Raw genomic sequence first — 10799 nt, forward strand, 5'->3', positions numbered from 1 at the left:
CGTTTTCCCAGAAGTTGCCGGTATCAGATTCTGCATTTTTTTAGTGGCAGCCTTGACTTCCGGTTGCGGTTGGTGAGCTTTCTCCTTTTGAGAGTTTAGTGGTTTTAGTGGTGGTTTAGTGATGCTTAATGTGCGTAGCTCATTGAGAAGCTGAGAGTTCGAGCCCGAAAATTTGGAAGATGCTAAGGAAGCTGCAGAGGATCGCGTTTCCTAATCGATACTTATCGATATATTAAAGTTCTTCCCATTTCTAGCATGTTGGCAGCACCAACAAATGAAGCCTTCTGGTCATTTTTGGATTAAACACGTGACAAAGAAGAAAATAAATCATGGCTAGCGGATGGCACTCGATTATAGCGGGGGGATCCAAAGACCCAGGTTTATCAAACACCAAGGAGTCCAAGACACCAATCTACTCACTGTCGCCCAGCGACACCAATAATCCAGATCCAGCACAAACTCAGCCGGAGTTCATTGTAGAAGAAATCACTGGAAAACGGTATGTGAACGGTCGAGTCGAGATGCAAATCAAATGGAAGGATTTTCCCCCGGAGAGTAGCAGCTGGGAGCCCCTTGAGAACCTAGGCAACTGCATACTGTTGGTCGCCGACTTTGAAGCGAAGCTCTTCAGGATGAAAGAAATGGCAAGGAGTGGCAGCAAGAAGAAAGTAGGCAAGGAGCCCACAGCAATGAAGGCATCCCTTGCTCCAGCACCCGGGGAACGGGAACCAGGAACCAAGTCAATCGACAAGAAAACACCAAAATCTACACCACATCCGAACACAGGCCTTCAGATCGGTGGAAATCAGAAAGAAGGAAAACCGATCAAACTGCGTCCTGCGTTGCATTTGCTATTGAGCGACAACGAGGTTCCATCTACCTCATTTGGCCACTGGGCAAATCCTACTCCATCGGATCGGGAAATATCCGCCAGACCCTTTTCGTCTGCAGCTTCCTCAGCATCTTCCATATCTTCGGGTTCCAACTCTCAGCTTCTCAATGAGCTACGCACATTAAGCATCACTAAACCACCACTAAAACCACTAAACTCTCAAAAGGAGAAAGCTCACCAACCGCAACCGGAAGCCAAGGCTGCGACTAAAAAAATGCAGAAGAATCTAATACCGGCAGCTACTGAGAATCCCATCGATATGGCATTGAGTGACGTAAGGCATTTATATTTACTAAATACTTGATACAGATTTCTTATCCTTATCCATTCCATTTAACAGATTCGCAACATGCAGCTAGTAGAGAAGGGCCCAAAGGTCCAGATTCTAGTCCAAGGTCCAAAGAAAAGCAAGAAGATCACGAAGCAGACTCAGGAACAAGAAAGCAGTGATGAAGACCCGGAAACCCCTTCGATGACGCCGTGGGAGACCGTTTTCGGACTGGCTCGTGGCCTCGAGTTGGATAAAGTTGTGAACAGCTTTCATGTGTACGATAGACACTTTTTGTTTGTCACCTGGAAGGGCATCGATGCGGTGGATACTGTGCCTATGGAGGAGTTAAAGGAGGCGTATCCTGCCCAAGTGCTAGAGTACTTTGAAAAAGTTGAGCGTCGCTACAACTGATGGGAATTGAATTTTCCAATATCAAAAGACAACAATTGGTACATTTTTAATCAAATGCTATTGGAAAACATCTTAAATCCTAAAATGTTTAAAAGAATTGAACAACTTGTCGAAATGTACATGAAACACCTGCACAATAAAACATCTCTGTAATACAACTGTTGCATTATTGTCCAAGGATATCAGAATAGAAGCATTTCTATAGGAATATTGCGTTTAAGCAACGAAGTTGTTTCGAATATTACACTTTCCTATTCATTTTCCAATTGTTGCTGGTCGTTCCGACTTAAATACTACCTACAGTAGAAAAAAAGGCTCTCCAAAAGTTTTATTCTGAAATCTTGAATGGCCAGATTGAGTCTAGATCAAGAGTATATATTCTTCTGGCCAAAATGATCGAATCCTGCAAGGATAATAAAACAAAGCCTAACGTTTGAATTCCATTCGCTGGAGTTCAAATGCTTCAGCTTTTTGTCAGCTTAGCGGCAGGTCTCCATTGGTTTGCGTCTGAGCTAGGGTTTCTCTACACTTGTAGAGACTTTTACAGTATTGCAGTATTAGTGTGACCAATTAGAAAAATAACAATTCCGCGATAAAACTGTTAATTTATAATTCAAAATTATCGATATTTTTTCACATCCCCTAAAAGGTCATACCGCGTCACTTTAAGAAATACAAATACAAAAATTAGCGTCAAATGCGAAAATAACAACAATCCCAGGATAGAAAAGCGCTCACAATGAGTGCGTACAATAGACGCGCGGCGCTGCGCAAGAAGAGTCCTAGCCAGGGCTCCTTCGACGCCGAGATGGACGAGTCCGGGTACACGTCCTTTCGGGCGCTGCACAACTCCACCGCGGAGACGCCATTTTTGTTGGACGAAGCTGAGAACTGTCGCAATGCATCGAATACTGGACACTTGGTGAGAGGACTGTCGACGCCGCATGGCCACCATGAGCTGCGGGACATGAGGTTTCCCAAGAGCCTTCCCGAAGCTCAGAGTTCAATGGCGGAGGAGCCTTGTTCGACGACGCCCCGATTGCAGGAGACGCACAGCCTGCCAAAGCGCCGGAAGAAACACTTTCAGGCGCCGCACAGCAGCCCCAGGAAGTCGAAGAAGCTTTTATTTCCCCAGGAGGAGCAGCCTCCCATCAAAAACCGCTTCTATGGCGGCGTGGAGCGCCTGGACATCGTCGGCAAGCTGGCGCAGAAGCAGCCGGCGCTGGAGTGCATTCTGCGGTATGTGGGCGCCCACACGCTGGACGTGATGACCCAGGTGTCGCTGGTGTGGAAGCAGGCCATACACAAAAGCCAGCGGGCCCTGGAGCGGCTGCAGAACCACCGGCTCAAGCTGAGCCTCACCAAAGAGAATCCCCATGTGCCCAAGCGGCGCCGCCATCTCCAGAAAGCGAACTCAACAGTGCCATTGCAGAGCTCGAATCACAGCAGCCAGGCCAACAGTGCCGCATCGCTGATGGATTCTGGCAACTCTAGCATTCACCTGATGGAAGTGGATGCTGGACGCATTTTACGCGAGCAGACGCAGCGCGTCAAGTGTCCGCGCTGCGGACGGGGCAGCCGGGTGTTCCTCAGCGAAGTGCCAACAAGCGGGGACAACCTCATGTCCCAGACTTTACCCGGCGGTCAGAGCACATTCGCCGGCGGGCACATGAACGACCGCCCGCCACTGATGCGCTTTTTGTCTCTGGACCTGGACGACATCAGGGGCTCGCATCCGGCGTACAACTTTGCTGAATGTACCAGTGTCATTTGCCAGTTTCGCTTCTGCGTCAATTGCCTGAGCAAGTCGCATCCTGGCGAGCGTTGCCTGGTCACCGAGCTGGACACGCCCTCAAAGCTGATGATGCCCCGGGAGCGCCTGACGCCGCCACAACGTCCCCAGCCCCGTGACGCCAAGATCAGACGGAAGAACTCGCTCAAGCGGCTCTGCTTTTAGCCCTAGACACTAGGTTTTCTTTTTTTAAGTCTGTAACGTCTAGTATTCCGTTTGTCCAAATCTCATCATTCACGTATTACGTTTTACATTTTGTCATCACCATACTTGATTTTACATTGTTTCACACTGCAAGATTCCGCTGTACCTCTTCTGAGATTAAGACAGTAACATAAGTATTCTCTACAAAATATGCGAAATATAAGACCTATTAATTAGTCTTTGGATATTAATTTTTTGGATTTAATCAGGGACTACCAGTGTGGGATACTTCAAGAAGAATACTTTAAGAAAAGAATTAATCATTAGGGGACTCCTCTAGAAGCTGTAGGAGATCAAAATCTAAGACCAAAATAAAAAAGACATTAATTTAATTGTTTATCAGCGTTGCCAATTTAGCTATATTCCCGCTAGAGCAAGCCAAATTCGCGGAACAAGTTCAAAATTCAAAGTATATTTCAACATTCTAGATACGGTCACACATTTACCGAAACACGTGTGGAGTGCGGTTTATTATTATTCCCGATTTTGAAGCTCCTATAAATCACAAAGAAAGATAGAAAAGCCCAAGCCAAGATGACCACCTCGTTGGCCCAGCAGCTGCAGAAATTGGCGGCGCCGCAGACGTCCGTGACTTTGGCGGACGCCCGCAGCAGGGCCTCCATTCTGTTTGATCCCAAAGAGGCGGCCACCAAGGATCGCCGGGAGATCTACCAAATCGGATTGACCGGGCTGCAGGAGCTGACCGACTTCAATCCGGCCTTCAAGGAGTTCCAACTAACACTGTTTGACGAAGCCACCCTGACACTGGAGCGCTCCGTGGAGCTGCCGGAGGTGAACAAGCTGTTGGACGCGGCCATTGCCAAGTTCCTGCGTCTGCTGTCCCCCTACCTGTTGCTGCGCCCCGCCCACATGGCCTTCGAGTGGCTGCTGCGTCGCTTTCAGGTGCACGAATACAACCGCGGCCAGGTGATGGCTCTGATACTGCCCTACCACGAGACCAAGACCTTTGTACAGATCCTGCAGACCATGAGGCTGCGCTCCTCGGATGCCGATTGGTTCTGGCTGCGACCTCTGCAACGCCCGGGAGTGTCTTTGGCCAAGACCGCCATTGTCAATCGGGCGGCCAGCAACCCGGCCTTTCTGAGCTTCATCTGCCAAAGCACCCAGAAGGCCGTTAAAGAGCTGGGGCCCCGCGCCCACCAGCTGCAGGCTCAAATTAACTTCTACGCCACCGTTGTGGTCGGAGCCCTCCAGACTGCCAAACCGCTGCAGGACTGGCACATCACCACCATCCTGGAGTCGTTGCTGAGGGGCCTGGCGTCCGATACCATTGACTTTATGGCCGCTGCCTATGTGATCGTGGCCCAGCTGGTATCGCGCACCAAGCTCCAGAGCAAGGTTTGCAACGCCCTGCTGGAACGTGTGGCCAACTGTCCGTTCGAACGGCTACACACCGAGTCGCTGCTCCTGCTCATTTGCATCTACGGCAAGCAGAAGGCCGCCGTGCCTCACTTCAAGCCGGAGACCGTGCTGAATCTGGTTGGCCAGAAGTGGCTGATCTCGGCACTGGCCTCGCTGGCCAAGGCCAATGTCGCCATTCAGTCCATTTGCATGCCCCTGATGACGTGCGCCGTGGCCGCCATTCGGGAGGATGTGGCTGCTTCCAGCTCTTACGAAGTGTTCCTGGACAACCTTCTGTCCGAAGTGCCCATGACCACGCCGTGCGCCCAGAAACTGATCAAGTAAGTTGTGCAATTACGTTAAGTATCAATAATAACATGATGATGTCCTTTCTTAGCTGCTTTTTGGATACTTTTGTGGAGACTGAGCCTAAGGCAGCCGAGCCCATGGACACCGATGACAACGACGACACCATTGTCATTGATTCAGACGATGATGAGGTGGCAGCGGAGAAGACCAGCTTTCAAACCTGGTATGCCGGTTACCTCGAAAAGCTGGAGAAGCGCTATCCAGAGGCCTTTGACCTGAGCGTTAAGGAAGCCCTAAGGGCCAAGTCCACCACCAGTAATCGTCAGAAGGCCTTGAAGTTGGCCTTGGGTAAGTGCACTTCTTGATTAAAATATACAACTAGATTACATATCCATCCTTCTGCTTAGGTTTCCGCCTCAACACCTCCGATGACAAGGCGAAGCGGGCCTATGAGAAGCTCTACCATTACAGTGCCGACTTGCGCCTGAGTGCGGTCCAGCAGCTGCTGCTCAACCTCAAAAGCGACAAAAGGCGGGAGCGCAGTGTAAAGCTGTTGCGGGAATGCCTTCCGGACAGAATCAACGATGACAGTGGTGCTGTGGTCGCCGCCGTACTCTCATTGCCTACGGCAGAGCTGGCCGAGATGTTGGTTCCGCTTAGCCTGACCCAGACCCTGTGCCACCTGGTAAGCCGAGCCCAAACCGAAAAGGATGAAGAATGGCAGCCTGTACTGGTGCTGGCAGTGCGTCATTTGACCACCACCACTGGAAGTGGCAACTACGACGAAAATCTGGTGCTGCTGGCCCTGATGCCGCTGCTCTTCCCCGCCGCCGCTTTGGGGGAACACGAGCATGCTGCTCTGGTGATTCTGCTGCATAGTGAGTTTGCCGGAAGAGTTCCTTTCCTCAAGGAACTGAAGGTGAGCAGCGAGTTCAAGGATTTCAAGACCAGCGAACATCGGCAGCACTTCCTGGACGTAATAGCGGGCAGCAGCCAAGAGCTGATCAGCCAGGAAAGGGGTCTGCTTCAAAGCGTTGAGGAGCATGGAGGCACGACTTACCTGGAGAAGCCGGCCCAGCTGACGCACCTGCTGCTCCTACTGACCGCCTACGCCAAGCGGGAACTGCAGCCGTCGGAGAGCCTGCATGTGTTGGACAAGATTGGGCTGTACAGTCGCCGCATCCAGTTCCGTGTGGCCAAGGCTAATCGCCACAGCCAGGACTTTGTCCCTCTCCAACTGTACGTTGACTTTCTGCTGACCCTGGTCAAGAACACCAAATGGACATCACTGGCCTCGACGCCCTGGACGCAGCTTAGCGATGAGTTACGCCTCTGCCTCCGCCTGCTGCAGATAATATGTGGCCAAGTGTTCTCGGACCGTGAAGATCCCCTAGAGCGTCAGGAGTGGACGCGAGCCCTGCAGCAGAGCCTTCAGGTGATGCTACCCGAGGCGCAGGACAGGCTGGAACTGCTCTCCAACTTTTATGTGTTTGAAAGCTTGCCAGAACTATGGCCTTGCGACGCGGACTACGCCTTGTTCCGCTTGCAGGGCTTTCTGCTCCTTGAGGCTGTGCTGTCCAACCCAAAGTCTCAGCTTGACTGCAGTCTAGTGCATGTGCTGCGAGTGGCGAACGCCTGCAGCTCCCAGCTGCAGACACTGCGGGTGCAGGCCATCGCCACGCTGCAGTTGATCGGCAGTCGCTGCAAGCTGGTGACCCACGTGGAGCAGCTGGTCCGATCGCTGTTGCAGAGAAAGAGCGAGCTGAGTATGGACCACGAGCAGTATGCACTGATACTCTTCACCATCTTGGAGCCGGAGAGTGTCACGGCCAAGGAGAAACTCGTACTGTCCAAGCTGAAGAGATCGGTTCTGGCCCTGGCCTGTGATCCCCAACAGCCGGCCATTTGCACGGCGTCTCTACTAAAGGCTCTAAAGCATGTGAACAACGAGCATTTCCTTGGCGACTTGCTGCCCCTGGGCCATGACGCCCTGAAGAGGATAACCAGCGGCGACGGTGATGGTAGCCAGCACCTGAAGCAGTTGCCGTGGCCCCACAGCGAGATCTTCAAGTCGGTCCTGGAAAGGTTCGAAGGGAAAGTAGCGGTGAATGTGTTGCTCCAAAAACCCAAAGCTTGGGAACTATTCGAGGCCACATTCGCCCGCCAGGATGTGTATATCCAGCTGGAACAGAAGCTCCAGCCCTTGCCCTGCGTCCTGCTCAACAGCCTTTCACCGGAGACGTTCGAGCTTTTGCAGGCCAAGCACAAGGTGGCCCTGATCAAGCTCATTGTGGAGGCGGCCACCCGTTCAGACAACGACACCATTTTCCTGGCCAGCCATCGAATGCTGAAGCGCAGCCGCTTGGAGTGTCAACCCCTGGCGCCGATGCTAACAAAAATGATTACCTTCGCCAAGCGGAAGCCACCGCAGGGCTCGCAGATCGGGGCCAAGCGACGCAACTCAACGTCTGCCATTCAACAACTGGACCTGACCAGTGTGCCCTGGAAGCAGGGAATGACTCTCCTTGAGCTGCTGGAGCATAAGAAACTGCTGATTGGATCGGAGCTGCTGATTCCACCGCTCTTCGAACTCCTGCAGGCGTGCCTTACGCTGGAGGAGCACAGTGCCGCCGAGTATCCCAAGCAGCTGATCCTCTCCAGCCTGCTGCACTGTTGCCAAACGGCTCAGTTGGCCGGAATACCGCTGACCAAGACCCTGCCAGAGTCGTGCTTCCGCATCGAGTTGGTGGTTCAGTGCCTGCGGAATACGCGCAACCCGCAGACCCAGCAGCACGCCCTGCTCTTCCTTACCCACTGCGCCGCCATGTATCCGCAGCAGGTGCTGCACAAAATCGTTGAGATCTTCACGTTTGTCGGCTCCACAGTGGCGCGACACGATGACGCCTTCAGCCTGCATATCATCCACAACGTGGTGGAGTCGATTATACCCATTCTTTTGCTGAAAACGGGCCAGAACGAGCTGGTCATTCCCGTGCTCAAGGTCTTCGCCGACATCTGCACGGATGTGCCGGTGCATCGCCGGCTGCCGCTGTACGCCACTCTATTCCGAGTCCTGGAGCCCAAGAAGCACCTCTGGCAGTTCCTGTGCATCGTGTTCGAGAGCCATGTGCTGCTGGATCAGAAGGCCTCTACGGACAAATCCCGTCTAGAGTTTGGCCGCGAGCTGACTCTGATGTTCGAGGATCCGGCGGTGGGTCTGGAAACATGTATCCGGCTGCTGGATTACTTAGCCAAACTGCCGGCAAACAAGAGCGGCCCATCGCCAACGGGCTCCTTGTTCCTGTCCACGGAACAACAGCTCTTCGATGTGGGTTCCCGGTCCTTCAAGCAGCTGCGCCACTACAAGTATCTTATCATGGATTTCCTGTCCGGCATCAGTAGTTGCAACGAGTGGCAGGCGAAGATGAAACGGCCCGATCCCACAGAGCTGCTGCCATACTACCAGGAATTGATCATCAAGACCCTGGCCTACGTTAGTGTGGTCAATGGAGCCCTGGAAGCTGCCACCGAAACGCCCTCACTGGAAAAGTTCTGGCGTGTGCTGGGGAACCATGCCCACGATGTCTTGGACAATGCCATCGGACTGCTGGCGCCGGAATACTTCCTCAGCGTAATCACCGAGTTATTGCAGCACGACCTTGTCCACGTCCGCACTAAGGTGCTGGAGCTGCTGGTGACCAAGCTAAGCAATCCCACAAGCGATTACTTCCAGCACACACCAGCCGAACACTTTGCAGTCCTCCTGGCTCCGCTGCAGGCGATCATCAACGGCATCCTTGAGGGTGGTGCCGGTAGCGCTCAGCTCGCGCAATTACAGCAAACGGCCCTGCATGCCATGCAGCTTCTGGCGCAACGCCATGGCCGTGACTTCATCGAGGAGTGCCGATCCCTTCTGGCCACTCTCACCAGGATCACCAAGCGACGGGCAAATGTGCCCAAGGCGGTGGTGGGCAATGTTGTGCTCACCCTCGTCGAGATTTGTGCCAGCCTCAAGGCCCATGCCCTGGCCCAGCTGCCCAAGTTTGCGCCCCAGCTGACGGAGCTGCTCAAGGAGCAGGTGCAGCACATGGCCACGCTGAAGCAGGGTCCCGACTATGTGTGTTCCACCCTTGTCACAGGTAAGTTAACTTCTTCTTTTGATCCTAAATCTCCATCTTATACACTCTTATTGCAGCTTTTCACAAGCTCTTTAAGGCGCTGCCTGCCTTTCTGGGTCCCTACTTGGTGGACATTATAGCGGCCTTGGTTCGTCTATCCGTCCAGCTGGACAGCCCCCTGCTGCTACAGGACAAACGCACGCAGGCCCTGAAGCTACTTCTGGTAGACGTCTGGGCGGCTGTTGCACAGGGCGTGCAGGTGCGCATTCTGGTGCCCAGTTTCGCCAAGATCTACAGCTGTTTGATGGAGCAGCAGGCCTACGATGAGCTAGGCCAGTTGATGCAGCAGCTCCTGCTGCAAACCATCCGGCACAATACGGCTGCCCAACTGCAGCCGGTGCAGGATGCGCTCAGCGAACTGTTCTTGCAGGCCCTTGAATTCCGACTCCAGGTTCGTAGCCGCGGTCTGGAAAGGCAGCAGGTTTCCGATGTGGAATCTGCCATCACGGAAACCTTTGTGACGTGGATCCTCAAGCTATCGGAGACTAGCTTCCGACCCATGTACGCCCGGGTGCACAGGTGGGCGATGGAGAGCAGCGCCAAGGAAACGCGCCTCACCTATTTCCTGCTGACCAACCGCATAGCCGAGGCTCTGAAGTCGCTGTTTGTCCTCTTTGCCAGCGAGTTTGTCGAAGACTCCTCGCAGCTGCTGGCCGAGCACAATTCGATAAGTCCCGGTTTCAAAGCTGGACAACCGGAGGACGATGTGGACCTGTTGATGGCCATTTTGGGCACCCTCCATCACGTGTTCCTGCACTGCAGCGAGGACTTTGTAAACGAGCATAGGTTCAATGCGCTGATGACCCCGCTTGTGGATCAGCTTGAGAACGACCTGGTGCTGAGCCATGAGCCTCTCCACCAGGCGCTCAGCAACAGCATTGCCCAGCTGGCGGTGGCCAGCAACGATGTGATGTGGAAGCAGCTCAACAGCCAGGTCCTGCTGAAGACGCGCACTCCCACGCCCGAGGTGCGTATTCTGGCCTTCAATAGTTGCGTGGCCATCGCCCGCAAGTTGGGCGAAAGTTATGCCACTCTACTTCCGGAAACAGTGCCCTTTATCGCTGAACTGCTGGAGGATGAGCACCAGCGCGTTGAAAAGAACACGCGTTCAGCAGTACAGGAGCTGGAAACCATTCTGGGTGAACCTGTGCAAAAATATTTATAATAATAGCAAACTGAGAGGTTCGTTTTTCAAACTGTATAAAGCTAAAGAAATAAATATATTTTTATTTTCGACATCAATGGTACTAAAAAATCAGGTATAGTTTGTAGAAAGTTGGGACCGTTTTTCTATTTTAATTTTCCTGAAGAGTGCTTAAGACTTATTTCTGAAATAATTCTCCTATTAAATCCCTTCTTTTAAAGATTTTCTTTTATAAA

The 10799-nt window shown here is 52.6% G+C and overlaps 3 protein-coding genes across 3 annotated transcripts; all 3 read left to right on the forward strand.

The window, feature by feature from the left end:
* The first annotated feature begins 258 nt into the window (after window positions 1-258).
* On the forward strand, window positions 259-1718 carry LOC108075766 (chromo domain-containing protein rhino-like). Its single transcript, XM_017168326.3, has 2 exons — window positions 259-1166; window positions 1233-1718. The coding sequence occupies exons 1-2, from the start codon at window positions 330-332 to the stop codon at window positions 1572-1574; spliced, it is 1179 nt and encodes a 392-aa protein (XP_017023815.1). The 5' UTR covers window positions 259-329; the 3' UTR covers window positions 1575-1718.
* A 483-nt stretch (window positions 1719-2201) lies between these two features.
* Window positions 2202-3761, forward strand: Rca1 (Regulator of cyclin A1). Its single transcript, XM_017168616.3, has one exon. The coding sequence runs from the start codon at window positions 2314-2316 to the stop codon at window positions 3529-3531; it is 1218 nt and encodes a 405-aa protein (XP_017024105.1). The 5' UTR covers window positions 2202-2313; the 3' UTR covers window positions 3532-3761.
* Window positions 3762-3998: 237 nt separating this feature from the next.
* l(2)k09022 (HEAT repeat containing 1 homolog l(2)k09022) lies at window positions 3999-10655 on the forward strand. The gene is made up of 4 exons (XM_017168493.2): window positions 3999-5273; window positions 5330-5589; window positions 5649-9380; window positions 9437-10655. The coding sequence occupies exons 1-4, from the start codon at window positions 4105-4107 to the stop codon at window positions 10582-10584; spliced, it is 6309 nt and encodes a 2102-aa protein (XP_017023982.1). The 5' UTR covers window positions 3999-4104; the 3' UTR covers window positions 10585-10655.
* Window positions 10656-10799: the final 144 nt, after the last annotated feature.

Source organism: Drosophila kikkawai, chromosome 2L (genome assembly GCF_030179895.1).
Source record: "Drosophila kikkawai strain 14028-0561.14 chromosome 2L, DkikHiC1v2, whole genome shotgun sequence".
Lineage (NCBI taxonomy): Eukaryota > Metazoa > Arthropoda > Insecta > Diptera > Drosophilidae > Drosophila > Drosophila kikkawai.

Coding starts and splice junctions, on each gene's coding strand:
- LOC108075766 (XM_017168326.3), top strand. CDS start 330: ATGGCTAGCGGATGGCACTCGATTATAGCGGGGGGATCCAAAGACCCA. Junction 1,167..1,232: donor TCGATATGGCATTGAGTGAC/GTAAGGCATTTA, acceptor TCCATTTAACAG/ATTCGCAACATGCAGCTAGT.
- Rca1 (XM_017168616.3), top strand. CDS start 2,314: ATGAGTGCGTACAATAGACGCGCGGCGCTGCGCAAGAAGAGTCCTAGC.